Below are 17,307 nucleotides of genomic sequence, written 5' to 3' on the forward strand. Positions count from 1 at the left end.
GAATCCTAGAAATGCAAGATACCCCCTCCCTTAAGAGGCTATCCAGTCCAGCCCCATTGTGCTACCCTGGAAGAAACAAGCCAAGCCTTCCCAACACAGAGCCACCCAGCTCCAGGTGAAACTCTGGAGACAGTTGACCAATATCAGTGTTTAGCAAACTTTGGTTTTCCAGCGTTGCCATTCCTCTATGCTCAATATGGGATTCTAGAGACGGCTAATCTACAATATATCAGTGTGTTCCCAACTCTGATCTTCCAGGTGTTTTGATTTTCAAACATGATGTTTTGGTGCTTAATTTGTAAAACTATAATGTAATTTCACGTTCAATAGGTTTTTCCTTAATCCCTCATTATTCAACATTTTCGTTTATCCAACGTTCTGCTGGCCCATTTATGTTGGATAAGTGAGACTCTACTGTAAATGGCAATCATAACCTGAAAAGGAAACATGATGTCATATCCGTTTGGAAACATGTGGAGACCACCTTTTGAAAACCACTAGTCAAGAAAAGCACGACCTTGTTAGAAGTCAATCGTTTGAACAAGTGATATTCATAAGCATTCATGTAATGGCACACAGGTAATGCAGCTGTTAGGAATTGTGGGAGTTGAAGTCCAAAACACCTGGAGGGCCGAAGTTTGCCCATGCCTGGTCTAGATGCCCCCAGTGGGAAAATTGTGGCTCCCTCCCTCCTTTGACCGCTCGCCTGCCAAGGAAGGGGCTTCTTGAACCCAGAGGAACTCGCCAAGCGGCGGGGAAAAACCCGAAGGTCGGCTTCCCCTTTCTAACCCGCGAAGGGATAAAATAAATTCTCCTTTCCCACGCCAATCGGTTCAGAAGGGCTGCCGAGCCGCTGGAGGTGCCTTCGCCTCTCCTGCCGGGCGAGCATCTTGGGCGGCTGGGCCACCAGCACTTCGGCAAGCCCCGTCGCAGGTCGGCAGAGCCCGAAGCCTCTCCGAGAAACCCCTCGCCTCTTCTGTCTCCGTTGGGTAAGAGCGACACCGCCCAGCCAGCCCCGTCGAAAGTCCTATTCGGCTGCGTCTTCGCCACGGAATGAATGCAGTTCAGTTGAGCTGCCCTGACTCCATGCGATGGCATCTAAGAGATATGTCTCTATACCTGTCAGAGTGGATGGTGTCCATGCTGATTATTTCTTTTCCCCCAAGAATATATGAAAAGAAATATAGGCAAGAATCCTGTTAAGGGCTTACATCTTTGGTCTAATCTGTCTAATCAGATAATGCAGTTTTTAATGCTCAGTGCAGACTCATATAAATGCCCTTAAGCAACATTATATATACAGTAGAGTCTCACTTATCCAAGCAAAACGGGCCAGCAAAAGCTTGGATAAGCAAATATCTTGGATAATATGGAGGGATTAAGGAAAAGCCTATTAAACATCAAATTAGGTTATGATTATACAAATTAAGCGCCAAAACATCATGTTATACAACAAATTTGACAGAAAAAGTAGTTCAATACGCAGTAATGTTATGTTGTAATTACTGTATTTACGAATTTAGCACCAAAATATCATGATATATTGAAAACATTGACTACAAAAATGGCTTGGATAATCCAGAAGCTTGGATAAGCGAGGCTTGGCTAAGTCAGACTCTACTGTATATGAGTCTAGTGTACACTGATACACCAATTTAGTTGCAAACTACATTATAGGGCAGTATAGATGGGCCTTCATAAGTTTAATGTATTTGCCGAAACTGAAATTATGATTTTGTGTTGTCGGAGGCTTTCATGGCCGGAATCACTGGGTTGCTGTGAGTTTTCTGGGCTGTATGGCCATGTGCCAGAAGCATTCTCTCCTGACATTTTGCCCACATCTATGGCAGGCATCCTCAGAGGTGCATTGGAAAACTAAGCAAGGGAGGTTTATATATCTGTGGAAGATCCAGGGTAGGAGAAAGGACTCTTCTCTGTTGGAGGCTAGTGTGAATGTTGTAATGAATCAACTTGATTAGCATTAATGACCTTGGAAGCTTCATTTCTGCCTGGGGAAATCCTTTGTTTTGAGGTGTTAGCTGCCCCTTTATTGAGTCTTGAATGAAGCTTGCAAGGCCATTAATGCTAATCAAGGTGATTAATTAAAATATTCACACTGGCCTCCAACAGACAAGAGTTCTTTCTCCCACCCTGGACCTTCCACAGATATATAAATCTCCCTTGTCTAGTTTCCCACATACTTCACAACCTCTGAGGATGCCTACCATAGATGTGGGCGAAACGTCGGGAGAGAACTCTTGTCTGCCTGAGGCAAAGGTGAATGTTGCAACCGGCCAGCTTGATTAGCATTGAATAGCCTTGCAGCTTCAAAGCCTGGCTGCTTCCTGCCTCAAGGAATCCTTTGATGGGGGGGGGGTGTTACCTGGCCCTGATTGTTTCTTGTCTTCTGAGTATTGTTCTTAATTTACTGTTGTGATTGTAGAGGTTTTTTTTTATACTGGTAACCATATTTTGTTCATTTTCATGGTTTCCTCCTTTCTGTTGAAAATTGCCCACATGCTTGTGGATTTTCAGACAAGAAACAATCAAGGCCAGTTAACAACCCCCAACAAAGGATTCCCCCAGGCAAGAAGCATCCAGGCTTTGAAACTGCAAGGCTATTCAATGCTAATCAAGCTGGCCAGTTGCAATATTCACACCTGCCTCAAAGAGGTGCCTTAAACGGGTGGTTTGTGGTTTTTCACTTTCAGGGGAGCGCTGTGCTCCTAATCCCACTGAATATGGAGGGCAGACTATGCATAGGAAAGCCAGCAGAGGGTCTGTGTGTAAGAGGGTCAATGCACTAATGGGTATCAGGCCGGAAGTGCCCATGTATGTCAGTAGAGTCCAGTGCTCATTGAAACACTCTTGTCCAAGTCCTATTACACATCTTCACACTTCGCTAACAGAGTTTTTTTAGCCCTCAGTTTACAGTCAACTTACAAACATTATGACTCATAGTTAAGAATGGGGGTGACACAACAAGAAGTGAGAGAAATCTGCCCCTCGGAAGGGAAATTCACTCCTGGAAGAGTTATCATGGGGAAAAGGGGTCTCCTTATTACCAATCCTTGTTTCCACAACAAGCTACATTTTTCAAAATCCAGTTCTCACAGGGACAGAAAGTGAGGTGAAACCTTCTGAACAGGGGCACAGACAGCAAAACAACCACCACAGGGGTGCTAACCCTTCCCTATGCAATCCAAAGCCTCTCTCTATATAGATAGCGGGAGTTACACTTCAAGAAGTACCTGTTTACAACTTTCATACAAATTCAACTTAAGAACAAACCTACAGAACCTACCTTGTTTGCAACTTGAGGGCTGCCTGTATACGTAAAGTTGCAGAGAGCATGATAGAGGATTCCAGCCATGTTTCTTGTACCCATAAAACATGATAACAGCACAAATGAATGAAACAGTGGATGGGATTCATCACATAAGGGTACAAATTAAAAAGGGTTTTCAAAATAGGCCAACTACTCTGTACATCTGAACTAAACATGTTCATTTGTAGAGAACATGAGAAAAGTACCCAGGTGAAAAGGTCTTGGAGTTCCCCCTTGCCTGACTGCATTTCCCAGGCAACATGACATTGTTTTGGTTTCACTTTCAGTGGCCGGAAATAAGAGGAATTTGATTTTCCTATTTTGAAAGACAGTAATAGTTGTGACTGTAAGTTCCTCCCATGACATGTTTCCAGTCGTATATGCAATTATAGTATGCAGTAATTGCACAGGACCTTATACATGGAAATGCTTTTAATCAAATGGCTGACTCCTTATGTTTTGCCTCACTGAAATGTCCACACACAACTAATTACTAAGTGGTTGTTAATTTCCTTTCTCACACTTTTTGTGAGAATCCAAAATAACAGGATACTCTAGATTTGACAGTGTAACTTAGCATGCAAAAAATGTCTGGGTCTCCAATCTCTTGTTTTGCTTCAAACACATTCACAGTGAAAAAGACTGTATGTTACTTAGAAGGCTGTATGTTGCACCTTTGAATCATAACTAGACTTCTAAAAAAGTTTGACCTATTTTCTTCTTTTTTCCCATACCAAACCTCAGTTAGAACAGTTGATGCAAATCATTAGGAGATCCAATATACAGATTAAAGTGCACATGCATGTTTGTTTAGTTTAAATCTTTAGCAGAACAACACACAGTTGTTCTGGAAGGACTGCTTAGAGTCAGGTAATAAAAGAATCTGAAATAACCTATCTGCTGGACTGCAAGAATCAGAAACTGTAAAACACTTTGTCCTTCCATTACCTAAAATCAGAGATCTCAGGAAACATCTCAAGTAGATTTTTAAAATTGTGTCAGAAGCAACTTGAGAACATACTGCTAGTTGCTTCTGGTGTGCGAGAATTGACAGTCTACAGAGACGTTGCCCAGGGGATGCCCGGATGTGTTACCATCCATCCTGCTGGGAGGCTTCTCTCATGTACCCGTAAGCTAGAGCTGACAGACAGGAGCTCACCCCGTCTCATGAATTCAAATCGGCAACCTTCAGGTCAGCAACCCAACCTTCAGGACAGCTGTCCAGCTGACACAAGGGTTTATCCCATTGCGCCACTGCGGGTCCCAAGTAGAATGATAAGGTGGGATGAACACATTGAAGAGCTTCTTGAGTTAGACAAGAGAGGAAGGTTTGTTTCAGTGTATTTTGGGTAAATTGTTGTGTGCTTTCATGCTATTTCTGACTTAGGGCAACTTTAAGACAAAGATGTCCTGGGGTTTTCTTGGAAAGATTTGTTCACAAGAAGCCTTTTTCTGAGGCTGTGAATGAAATGTGCCCGGGGTTACCCAAAGCTTTCCATGACTGAAACTTGCGTCTCCAGAGTCGTAGGTTGCATCTATACTATAGATTTAGTACAATTTGATGCCATTTTAACTGCCATGGCTTTTTATTTTTATTTCTTGTGTCTGAAGCGAACCAAGGGTACAAGTTGTAATGGATTTGCAAACAGAGATTTTTTTAAATAAAAAAAGCTTGGCATTAATACTAAATGTCTTTTGCCCAGTAGCTGGCTACTTGGAGTGCCTCTGATGTCGCTGTGAGAAGGTCCTCTATTGTGCATGTAGCAGGGCTCAGAATGCATTGCAGTAGGTGGTCTGTGGTTTGTTCTTCTCCACAGTCGCATGTTGCGGACTCCACTTTGTGGCCCCTTTTCTTAAGATTGGCTCTGCATCTCGTGGTGCCAGAGTACAGTCTGTTCAGCACCTTCCAAGTTGCCCAGTCTTCTGTGTGCCCCGGGGGGGGGGGGGGGGCTCAATAATATAGATTCATGGGAATTGTAGTTGGTGAGGCACCAGCACTCTTTGGCAGAGAGGATGATGACCCTGTAAGACTACAATTCCCATGATTCCATAGCATTGAGCCAGGGCAGTTAAAGCGGTGCCAACTGCATTGATTCTACATTATATATGACCCATAGTCCAGTGTTCAAACCATTATACCATGCTGGCTCTTTTGATACATATTTACCCAAATTCACTAACATTTTCATGTTCAGGGTGGAAAGAAGATGAGATTACAACAGTTGAAATGTAGAAGAAAACAAGACTGATAGATTTGATCACCCAGACTTAGGGCTTTTCAGTCTGGTTTTAAATTCCTGCCTATCAACCACGTTGGTGCTGAATTAGAGATGCCAGTTCTTCTTATTCATTTTTGAACACTTAAATAGCACACAGGAATAACATGGCCCCCTCTATGCTTGGAATTGTCATCGCTTCTGAATTTGGAGGAAATTTAATTACATGGGCCATCCAGTCCAACTCTCTGACAAGAAGCAGGAAAATCACATTGAAAGCACCCCTGACAGATGGCCATCCAGCCTCTGTTTAAAAGCCTTCAAAAAGGAGCCTCCGCCACATTCTGGGCCAGAGAGTTCCACCACTGAATAGCTCTCACGGTTGGGAAGTTCTTCCTAATGTTCAGATGGAATCTCCTTTCTTGTAATTTGAAGCCATTGTTCCACGTCCTAGTCTCTTGGGCAGCAGAAAACCAGCTTGCATCCTCCTCCCTATGACTGCCCCTCACATATTTATACATGGCCCTCACCATGTCTCCTGTCAGCTTTCTCTTCTGCAGGCTAAACATACCCAGCTCTTTAAGCCGCTCCTCATAGGGCTTGTTCTCCAGATCCTTGACATTTTAGTCGTCCTACTCTGGACACATTCCAGCTTGTCAACATCTCCCTTAAATTGCGGTGCCCAGAAGTGGACACATTATTCCAGGTGTGGTCTGACCAAGGCAGAATAGAGGGGTAGCATGACTTCAAACCTGAAGGAACTTGAGATTTCAAAATGGCAGGTATGGGAGGCTATGGAACTGCCAGCTTTGTCTTACTGTCTCTACTCTGGACTATGCTTCTTGGAATTTTCACTTTCTGACCAGACTCATTTGTGCTAAATCAAATCTGGTTAATCCTGGATGGGGAATTCCATCCCACACATATTTAGACTGAAGTTTTTTTCTGTATCCCTGGAATAAAAAAACTCAGGTTCAGTTTTTAATTAATATTTAAATACATTATAAGAGTAGTTGCCATAAGTTGGAAATAACCTGAAGGCACCATAAGGTGGTGCTGTTCCCCCAGCCAAACCCTCTTCTAGTATCTGAACCAGTATTGACCAACATTCCAGGAAGAAAGGTATCAGCTTTACTAAATGCATGAGTTATTTTTCACTCCTTATTCCGTTTTCCCTCAGGGTCATTGCAAAGCAATGATCTTCTATCATGTAACTTTCAGTCTCCTCTCCTTGCCCCAGGCCCTTGTTCTTCCTGCCACAATAACCACTAAAAACTGATTTGAGAGCTGCAGAGAAACCATTAGAATAGTGTGCAGCACAGCAAGAGTAGACAATTGCAGTATTTTGCAGTGAATTCTGAGAACAACTCATGCAATATTTATATATATGTGTGTGTGTATTAGAGTTTATGTTAAATCCAACATTTTACCCAGATCACAGTCTTTCCAGATAAACTACAGCCCTACTTACTCGAAGCTATCTTAATTTCAGTGATGTACTTAACTTAATTTTATTGTTGCTATTGTTAAACAACTGGGGATCAGGGATCTTTGCTGATCTATTATAACTTAGGGAGAGACCTACCATAGCTTCTGCCTACCCTGGCATAAAGAAATATAACTTAAAGAGGAAACTAGTGACACTCCTAAAACAGGTGTAGCTGGAGATTTCCAATTGCACACTGGGTACTTTAAGTCCTGTCTTGTGTTGAGTTTGGAGAGCAAACTCAACACAAATTTGGAGAGTGTCCTAGTCCAACACTCAAAGGTAAACGTAAAGGTTTTCCCCTGACATTAAGTCTAGTCATGTCCAACTCTGTGGGTTGGTGCTCATCTCCAGTTCTAAGCCAAAAAGCCAGCGTTGTCTGTAGATGTCTTTAAGGTAATGTGGCCAGCATGAATGCATGGAGTGCCGTTACCTTCCTGCCAGAGCAGCACCTATTGATATACTCACATTTGCATGTTTTTGAACTGCTAGGTTGGCAGAAGCTGGGGCTGACAGTGGGAGCTGCCCCCACTCCCCATATTCAAACCGCCGACAGCAAGTTCAGCAGCTCAGTGGTTTAATCCGCTGCGCCACCGGGGGCTCTAATGCTTAAACCACTACAAAAATGAAGTTTTGAGTTACTGCAATGCTCAAAATCTGGGGACTGAATCAAAATTTCCTTTGAGGCACAATTCTGATCAGGGTGGAACAATGTCATAATTGTTTGGTTGCTAGCTTGAAAATTGTACATTGAGTGTATTTTGGTAACGTTTTGCTGGTATACAGAGTTTTCAACACTTGAAAATTTATCCCTCCCCCCCCCCCCCCCCGCTCCAGTATGTTGAAGTACCTAAAGGTAAAGGTAAAGGTTTTCCCCTGATGTTAAGTCCAGTCGTGACCGACTCAGGGGGTTGGTGCTCATCTCCATTTCTAAGCCGACGTTGTCTCCAGGCATGACTGCATGGAGCGCCGTTACCTTCCCGCCAGAGCAGTACCTATTGATCTACTCACATTTGCATGTTTTCGAACTGCTAGGTTGGCAGGAGCTGGGGCTAACAGCGGGCGCTCATTCCGCTCCCTAGATTTGAACCAGGGACCTTTCGGTCTGCAAGTTCAGCAGCTCAGCGCTTTAACACACTGCACCACCACCAGGGGTGATATACAGTTTTCAACACTTGAAAATTTATCCCTCCCCCGCTCCAGTATGTTGAAGTACCTAGCAGTGTTAAAGTCTAAACAAAGTTTGAAATAGTAGTCTTTCTAAGTTAGCATCCTAAGAATTTCTTATAGTTGTACACAGTGTGTTGCTTTCATTCTTTCATTTCTGATACATGATTTTGGGCTAAATAATGTTTACAGGCCAGCAATAACTTTCTCCTATCCTGAATGGTGCCCAGTCCAATCTCATACAATCCCAATGTTACTCTGTCACTGAGGGCTGACCTTCTTGGTGTGAACAGCGGCGAGCAGATTTTACTTTCTTCTTTAAAAGTGTTCTCAAGTGCAGGGTTTATATTGTTGCCAAGAGGAGTAAATGGCAGCAGTCAAACCATATGGGAGAATGGTTTGATCCTACTTGGCCAAATATCCCTCTTGCCCCTGGTGATTGATTAAACTGCACACAAGAGCCATTGACCTTCTTTGAAGTTGAATTGAATCCAAAATCTCTTTTTGTGACACTCCATTTCAAAGACACACATTTATGAGACACTACCCCTGTATTTGCTGTCCTTCATGCCTTGGCTCATTTACAGTAGAGTCTCACTTATTCAACCTTCACTTATCCAAAATTCTGGATTATCCAACGATGTCAGCCTTTTAGTAGTCAGTGTTTTTGTAGTCAATGTTTTCAATACATTAGAATGTTTTGGTGCTACATTCGTAAATACAGTAATTACTACATAACGTTACCGTGTATTGAACTGCTTTTTCTGTCGATTTGTTGTAAAACATGATGTTTTAGTGATTAATTTGTAAAATCATAACGCAATTTGGCGTTTAATAGGCTTTTCCTTAATTCCTCCTTATTATCCAACATTTTCGCGTATCCAATATTCTGCCGGCTTGTTTATGTTGGATAAATGAGACTCTACTGTGATTTGAGGATAGTTTTCAATACATTTGTGATTTTATAAGGTGTAATATTACTTCCTCTCCTTCCCCTGTCTAACTAGGTTTTTCTGTTTTTCTTTTTCTTTTATAGACTGGAAGAATGAGGATACTTCACTGTCTCTAAATTTGCATGTTTCACCATAATGGGAAACAAAAATTCCAAAAGAGCCTCTTCTTTTTCTCGAAGGAACAGCATGAAGGACAATTATACAAATAAATGTCAAGAAGATTTGAAGAAAAAGCCAAAATTATGTGATATGTCATTGGGCACAGAAACCAATTGCCATATCAGTATCCAAGAACCTCAAAGCATTGATGAAGATGTTGGGGATATATTTTATAGGTTTGTGATTCTTCATGCTGATGACGATGTAGAGGAAGCCGTTAGGATCCAAGACATACTACAAAATGAGTTTTATATTAAACCAGGAATAATCTTTGCTGAAATGCCTGGTGGTAAGCATCTGCTAGAAAATTTAAATGACGCTTTGAGCAGTTCTGCATGGACAATTCTTTTGTTAACTGAAAACTTCTTAAATGAGCTTTGGTATGAATTTCAGTCATACACATCTTTGTTCGGTGCACTGACCTTACCGAACAAACAAAACACAGTCATCCCAATGAGGCCGAGGAATAACCCACTCCCCTGGGAGAGGACACCTTTCATTCTCCGGTCCATCAATGCTCTGCAGGAAGATAGCCCTGGATTTGCCAAACAAGTGAAGAAAATCTTCCAGGAAACTAGATATAAGCAACAGAAGGCAACATGGGCATGCAGAAAGAAGAATCAAGAGGCATCAGAACTGTTTGGTTGGTGAATATATGGCGACAGTTCCAGTGAAATTGCTTTATTTGAGCAGAGAGGCTGTAATATCCTAGTTTCTCCCTGCTTTATTAATCATATCCCAGATGCTCCAGACAGCTGCTTGGGTGGGAATTTATTCTTCAAATGAGTAATGCTGAGTATTAACATCCGAAATGCCACTGTTCTCATATTGTCATTCTACCCTTCTAAATATTAAGAGCTTATTTCTTGATATTCTGGCTCATGGTGTACAGAAGGTCCCAGGTCAAATTCCTGGCATCTCCAGTTAAAGACACTTTGGATACAGGGCTGGAAAGATGTTGGGGAAGTGGTGAAAGGCAGAAGAGAAAATACTGGGCCAGATAGATGAATAGCAAAGTACTGGACTAGATAGAAAAGCAGTCTGATTAATACAGTCTTTGGGCCTGATCACACTTGCGCATTTATTCACTTTAAATCCGGGTTCTACCTCCTGCAGAATTCTGGGGTTTGTAGTATGGTGAGGCCCAGGGCCTGTCTGGCTGATCCGCTTAAAGGCCCCTCCCTAAAGTGGATTTAAAGTGGATCCAAACTCTAGTGCAGTGATTTCCAAAATGGGCGCTACCGCCCCCTGGTGGGTGCTGCAGCAATCCAGGGGGGCGGTGATGGCACCTATTAGGAGATGGGGTGGGGCCAAGGGAGGGGTGGGGCCTCTTCCCAAGTGCTGGAGACAGGGCTGAGCACCTGAGGTGCCCGTTAGGACACAGGGGGCAGAGCTAGAGGAGTGGGCGTGGCTTCTTCCCAAGAGTCCGAGACAGGGCTGAGAATCTACCTCTCCCGGGAGGCCTTTTAGGACTAAAGGGCGGGGCTAGGGGTGGGGGAGGGGCCTCTTCCCAAGAGTGTGAGACAGGGCTGAGCCTCTGTATACCTCCCCTGAGGCTCTTGTTAGAACACGGGAGCGGGATATAGAGGTTCAGCCCTGTCAGGCACTTGGGAAGAGGCCCCACCCCCTCCTCTAGCCCCACCCCCTGTGTCCTGGCAGGTGCCGCAGGGCAGGGATAGAAGCTCAGCCCTGCCTCAGAGCTCGTAACTCTGCCCATCCCAGTTCTGGCCGCCCATTTATGGACCCACCCACTTCCCCCTCCCAGCCCTGCATCTTGGACTAGGGGAGAGGCTCCGCCCCGCCCACTCCTCTAAGCCACGCCCCCCCTTTCCAGGGGGCGCTGAGTAATATTTTTTCTGGAAAGGGGGCGGTAGGCCAAATAAGTTTGGGAACCACTGCTCTAGTGTGATGAAGTGGTTTTGTTATCCAGATGTCCAAAAACATCCACAGCCAGATACCGTTTGCTGCCAATCAAAATGGTAGCGCATGCACTGGTAACCTTAAGGTTAGACTTTTGCAATGCGCTGTAGAGTGGGGCTACCTTTGTACCAAATTTAGAAACTCCAACGAGTCCAAAATATGGAAGTCAGATGAGTTACAGGTACACCCAGGAGTGAGCATATCACAGTTGTATTAAGATCACTCCACTGGCTGCCAGTTACAACCTCGTCACACTTAGCTTTTTTTGGCGGCAGCGACGGGAGTTTACAATTTCAACTACAGAGCCCAATGGCTCCCATCACACCCCAGAGAACAAACTCCGGAGTGGTTTTGGGGTTGAAATTGAAACCCCAGTCACTGAAAAAAGGTAAGTGTGAAGGGGAGAACAATGGTAGTCTTTCCATAAGAAAAGATGGGTCAAGCCACCAAAAAAAGGCTTCCCCCCATGTGATGGGGCAGTGGGAGGCCACAACTGAGTATGGCGTGGGACGACAGGTCCTCATACCCCCTGTGTAACCGCAGCCGAGATGTAGTTCCAGTAGCATGTCTGACAAGGTCCTTAGTTTCTGGGCAAAGTAAAGAGTCTTGGTTATTAACTGTAAAGTCCTACACAGATGGTGTCCAGGTTATCTGCCTTCTCCCATACAATCCACCCCATATAAACTTGGGTCCTTTAGGAACATTTATTTCAACCAGACAGAACCCAACTGACAATTGTCACCCAGAGGAATGGCCAGCTGGAAGAGATTTAACAGCTAAACACACTGTCAGGATTTTTAAAACTAAAATAAAATAAAATAAACATCTATCTCTTACAGCAGGCTAATCCGATTAGTTTTTAAGTATGCATTTTAAACTGACATTTTATTGGTTTGAATTATTTTAATGTGTATTTTAATCTATATGTTTTAATCTATATTTTTGTCTATATTGTATTTTAATTATGTTGTAACCCGCCTTGAGCTTTGGGGAGAGGTGGGTAAGGATTAATATGTGTCTGTTCATTATAGCATTACTAATTATTTGCAGTCATCAGGTTACCTTGATCTTGCAGAGGTTTACAGAAGCAGAGGGCATTAGTTCTGCATTTGGCTTCAAACATCTGAGGCACTTGCCATCTTTTTTGTGTGTGTGTGTGTGCATGTGTCAGAAGCAACTTGAGAAACTGCAAGTCACTTCTGGTGTGAGATAATTGGCTGTCTACAAGGACGTTGCCTAAGGGATGTTTTGATCATCCTTGTGGAAGGCTTCTCTCATGTCCCCGCATGGGGAGCTGGAGCTGACAGAGGGAGCTCATCCGCACTCTCCCTGGGTTGGATTCAAACTGGTAACCTTTAGGTCAGCAACCCAAACTTCAAGTCATCAGTCCTGCCAGCACAAGGGTTTAACCCACTGCGCCACTGGGGGCTGCGCCTTGTTATGGTACAAGAGGAGAACCAAGGCTTTCCTGTTAAAGATTCCTGTATCTTCAAACACAGTTGGAATTGTGATGGTCCCCCCCGTCCCTCCCTTTGGTTGTTCATTCAATGCCATCATGGCTCAGACTGACTCTATCAAATTCCAAGGCTTTCCACTGGACTGGCCAAGCTTCAATGTGTATTGTTAAAGAAACTGAGTGGGATTGTAAAGATGGGACTATGAAGCCGTGTAGCCAACAAGTGGTGACTCATTTAATTAAAAGCCCCTTGGTAGTGCTGTTTGCATTTTCTTTTGATTTTACACAGTGTCTTAAAGCAGTCACCAACAGGTTTGATAACTACCACAGTCATTTTATATGAAGATTTTGTTTGACCACAGAGTTTTCCTCTTGTTTTGTGCTTATAAATTACAGACTGGCTGTATTTCAGAAGTCTTGCAAGGTGTGCCTGCCGCCCAAGTCAAATAACAATTTTCCTTGTGATGATAGTGACAACAGATTGCCTCATTCTTACCCAATGATGACGCCTGTCTCTTTTTGACCCCTAAGATATCAGTAGCTGACAATATACTGTATCGGTGCAGCAGCTGCTCTTTTTTTTCTCCTAGTCACTTCAGACCTTGTCGATGCTGCTCATGTTGTTAAAGACTTTAATACTACCAGAACTTAAAAAGAAGAAAAACTTTCTTGCTTTGATTGGTTGGACTCACTTCTTTCAAATAATAAATTATAGGGTTGTTGTAGCATGAACATAAAATGGTAGATGTGTTAGTCCATTATAATGGAGGGCATTGCTATCCATGTTTCAACCCTGTTGCCAATATCTGAAACTGAAGTGGAGATTTTATATCTCTCTATTCTCACAGCTACTTTACAAGCAAGTAGATATTTAGCAACTTGGTTTTTCAGTATATGTAAATAGTAGGGCCACCAGCTTTTAATTACTACAGCTTGGCTTGATTAATGAAGGTCAACTTTTAATTGAGGACACTACAAATTAATCACATATTTACCAGGTTGACATTATTTTGTTTCTCATTTGTTACTGCAGTGAATGGGAGGAAAGTTACTCATGGCCTTGTCTAACCCTAAGTGCTAACTTCTCTTATTAAAATGTAAATATATTCCTCCAACATCCTTGCAAAAGCAGCAAGGAAGTTTTGATAATGTGTAAATTTATTCTTGCCTTTATAAGGATGGGTTCTTTGGGTTTACATTTATTATGTACTTTTAATGCTGTATTTTTAATCTATTTAATTTTCAGATATGTGTAAATTATGTTGGGAAATAATACTTATTTGAATGGGCAGCTTTATTTTTTAATGAAATGAAAAAAAAACTTAGCAGAGTAATCTAAAGTTAATCCATTAAATAAATTTTAATCAGGTGGAAGACTGTAACTGTTTCCTTCTTTCTTATATCTCATAGTGTTGTGGTTTGTTTTGCTTTTTAGCCCTTTTATCCTGTACTTGAAATGAAGGTTTATCAAGAACAATCTTTGACGTCCCTTCAGCAGTAGGAGGTGATATTGTTGAGCCAAACAAGGACATTTCCTGGGATTTTTTTCTGGGAATTAGGCATAAAATCTTTGTTAACATGCTGCTGTTAAAGAGTGGCATCTGAAATGGTGCAGTGGTGTCACTTGATTGCCCTATATACGCACACACGTCTAGAAATGTTAGTCAAAAATAATCAAATAAAAATATGGGTCAATTTATCCATAGGTCAATGTAAGTACTGTACCTAAACTCTCTCTCTCTCTCTTTTTTAAAGATGGAGAATCACCTTCTTTGGGCATTCTACATTTTCTGTGGTCTTCCTTTGCTTTGACTCTCCAGATATGCTCCCAAAAATACTGATGTCCTGTCATAGAGGTCTTCTTTCTGCTAACACACAACTGTCTGTCTTGCTACCCAACAGTTTGTTCCAATTTCAATCCTTGATCACATGGGTCTTGGCCAAACAAACTCTAAGCTCTGTTTATATAGAGCAGAGCATTGCTCTAGTTCTGTGGCACTCTCTTCTCCTCTTGAGATTTTGGCTGAAAACTGCAAGTTAGAAGCAGGGTGAAGAAAGGAGGGCAGGGCTCCAGCAGTACTCTAATAGCTGCACGAAGCAGGGGATTTCAACAGGTTTGACATGTTATGCAAAAACAGCCCCTGCTGAAATTGTCTCTTCACAGCAACCTTGGGCTTTGCATCTTGTCACCCTCAAACAAATATGCATAAGAATTTGCTGATGCAACAAAATAGTTCGACATACATAACAATTTGAATGTCTGGAAGACAGGCAAAGCTCACACAATAATTTTCACTTGCAAAAAAATATTTGCCTAATAATATCTGGCTGCTAATTTTAAAATCCAAATACACACTTGGGTGCTAATGGCGAATGGAATAACTGGGAGGGCAAAAATAATTTACTGATAAGTGTAATGAGTTAATTTATTCAGCCCTGCAAAGCGCCTGCTCCAGATTTGAGGAGGCAGATTTCAACCTATCTCCAAATGAACAGTGTTTTCTTATGGTGGGCTCTTGGCAAGCTTAGCTTACAGTAATGAAAGGAAGCAGCACTGTGGAATTGATGCCTGCTTTTTTAATTTACCAGAGAGTTGCTGTGTTGGGGGATTATTGGGTAGTTCTAAACTGACTACTTATCCCAGGGCCAATCTATTGTGGTGAACACTGGATCACCTCCAGGATAATTAAAACCACCACCACCAGCTACTGCAGAGGCAGCAGAGAGTCCTGACTGCCCAGTGACTCCAAACTTGGTTCAGAGCCTTTATTGTACCTTCTCATTCTCCTTGTTGCAGTGGTCAGCAGTTACAACACAGCTCATGCTGGTTGTTTCTTGACTGGAGTGCCATTGACCTGGGCTCCAAAGACATCCCCTCCCTTCTCTGCACCCCAGACGATGTCACTCCAGGTGACAAGCAACATGCAGGAATTACATCATGCCTGCTGGCCACTGCAACGAGAACAGGAGGGGATAGAGTGCCATGCCATATGCCCAGGCTGCTCAAGCCCGGGGAAAACAGGATGGCCATGTAAACAGTTGTTTCGGGTTCCGTCTATTTACTTGGGCCCAAAGTCACACTTTGTTCAGCATTCTGAGCTACCTGCAACTTTGGTTAATGTGGTGAGTCGTTTATTCCCCACGGAGTCCATTTGCTCACCCTTTGTACTAAGCAGTCACCGTAAGTGTGATGTGCCCACAGAAAGTTAAAATGGCAGATAGACTAAACTATCTAAGACTTTGAGGAGCACAAAATCACCGGCGGGAGAGAATGAGTAGTGGTCTCCTCTGCTTGTGTCACAGGGCTATGACAGATGCCAAGGGATATGGGGTCCCTGGCACCGTGCTCCACGTGGAATTTCACTTTCTTCTCCTTTACTAGTTTGTACAGACTGTAGAACCTACATAACATAGTGATTCAAGAATGCTAGCTTGCAGTTGTCTTCTTTCTGTTACTTTTTCCTCACAGAGAAATGATTAAAATATGTGGAATGTTGCTTTGACACTTGTCCAGCCTTGCCCTATTTATTTTGAAAAAATGAATACCTTCTTACCCACTCCCACCATTATAATCTTCAGATATATTCACCATCGTTTTTGAGGTCAGTATCTCCTTTTTTAGTCATATCTTTTTCAATTCAAAGACATGTTATTATCCCATGCCACAAAAATAAAACCTGTAAAGCAAAGTATAAATAAAAGAAAAAAAGATGTTAAATGCACTAAAGATGCTATGGTGACACAAGGGAAACAAGTATTGTATTGTAATGTGGAGATGTTCTGAATGAAAAGGATTTCAAAGTAAGTCTCAAATATGTATATACAACCAATGTTCACATTCCCAGTAAAGGCATAGGGTTCCTTATGACAGGTCCTCATCCATCTAGACAGCAGAGATTGGGAAATTTGATTTTTGTACTACAGCTCCCAGAATCTCCCAACCAGCATCACCAATGACATGTAACTTGATTGGGACAAGTGGTTAAGACGTTGTGCTTCCTTCATTTGTAGATGCATAGCCATTCTAAAGACCAATGTAGTTTTACTTTTTTTCCGGTGAGTGTTCATTTAGTTGTATTTTTTCTTAGGGAATCTAAAAGCATGCCAGGGGTTGATATCTTTTAAATTATATTTTATCACATTTTAATCTCAAGAGGATTGATGAGCTGTTTCATTCCAGATCTTTTAGTTCTAAAATACTAGATGATTCAGCTGAGCCTTTTTCATTGACCAGTACGACCAACTAGCAATGTTGCCCACACAATTACATGGATGAGCTTCTAGCACTGCCTGAATATTCCTTTATTCCTTCTGGTCTGTATTCCTTTTGGTCTCAAGAATGATTGAATAATATAGCCAGCTGAGCTTATTATGTTGAAGCACAAATGGCTTTTCCTGGGAGTTACACCAGATTAAAGCATTAATGCATATTGCTGTAAGTAAAGATATTTTATTGTTCACAGGCTTCTTCTAATTTCTTGTACCATCTGCTGCCTGATGGTGAAAAAAGATCCTGCCTTAACAGCTCCTGCCAGCCAACAGCCTACTCTCACCTTAATCTTACCTATAGGACAAAAGAAAGCCAAGGAGTAAGGGCCACCTTGTAGAGAAGGCTTGGGGTG

General features: G+C 42.4%; 1 protein-coding gene across 1 annotated transcript; it reads left to right on the forward strand.

Moving 5' to 3' along the window:
• Positions 1–845: 845 nt before the first annotated feature.
• On the forward strand, positions 846–14,054 carry ticam2 (TIR domain containing adaptor molecule 2). The gene is made up of 2 exons (XM_016994852.2): positions 846–989; positions 9,234–14,054. The coding sequence occupies exon 2, from the start codon at positions 9,286–9,288 to the stop codon at positions 9,958–9,960; it is 675 nt and encodes a 224-aa protein (XP_016850341.1). The 5' UTR covers positions 846–989; positions 9,234–9,285; the 3' UTR covers positions 9,961–14,054.
• The last annotated feature ends 3,253 nt before the right edge of the window (positions 14,055–17,307 follow it).

This window comes from Anolis carolinensis, chromosome 2 (genome assembly GCF_035594765.1).
Source record: "Anolis carolinensis isolate JA03-04 chromosome 2, rAnoCar3.1.pri, whole genome shotgun sequence".
Classification (NCBI taxonomy): domain Eukaryota; kingdom Metazoa; phylum Chordata; class Lepidosauria; order Squamata; family Dactyloidae; genus Anolis; species Anolis carolinensis.

Excerpts from the sequence above, each read along its gene's own strand:
- ticam2 (XM_016994852.2), top strand. The coding sequence starts at position 9,286 with ATGGGAAACAAAAATTCCAAAAGAGCCTCTTCTTTTTCTCGAAGGAAC.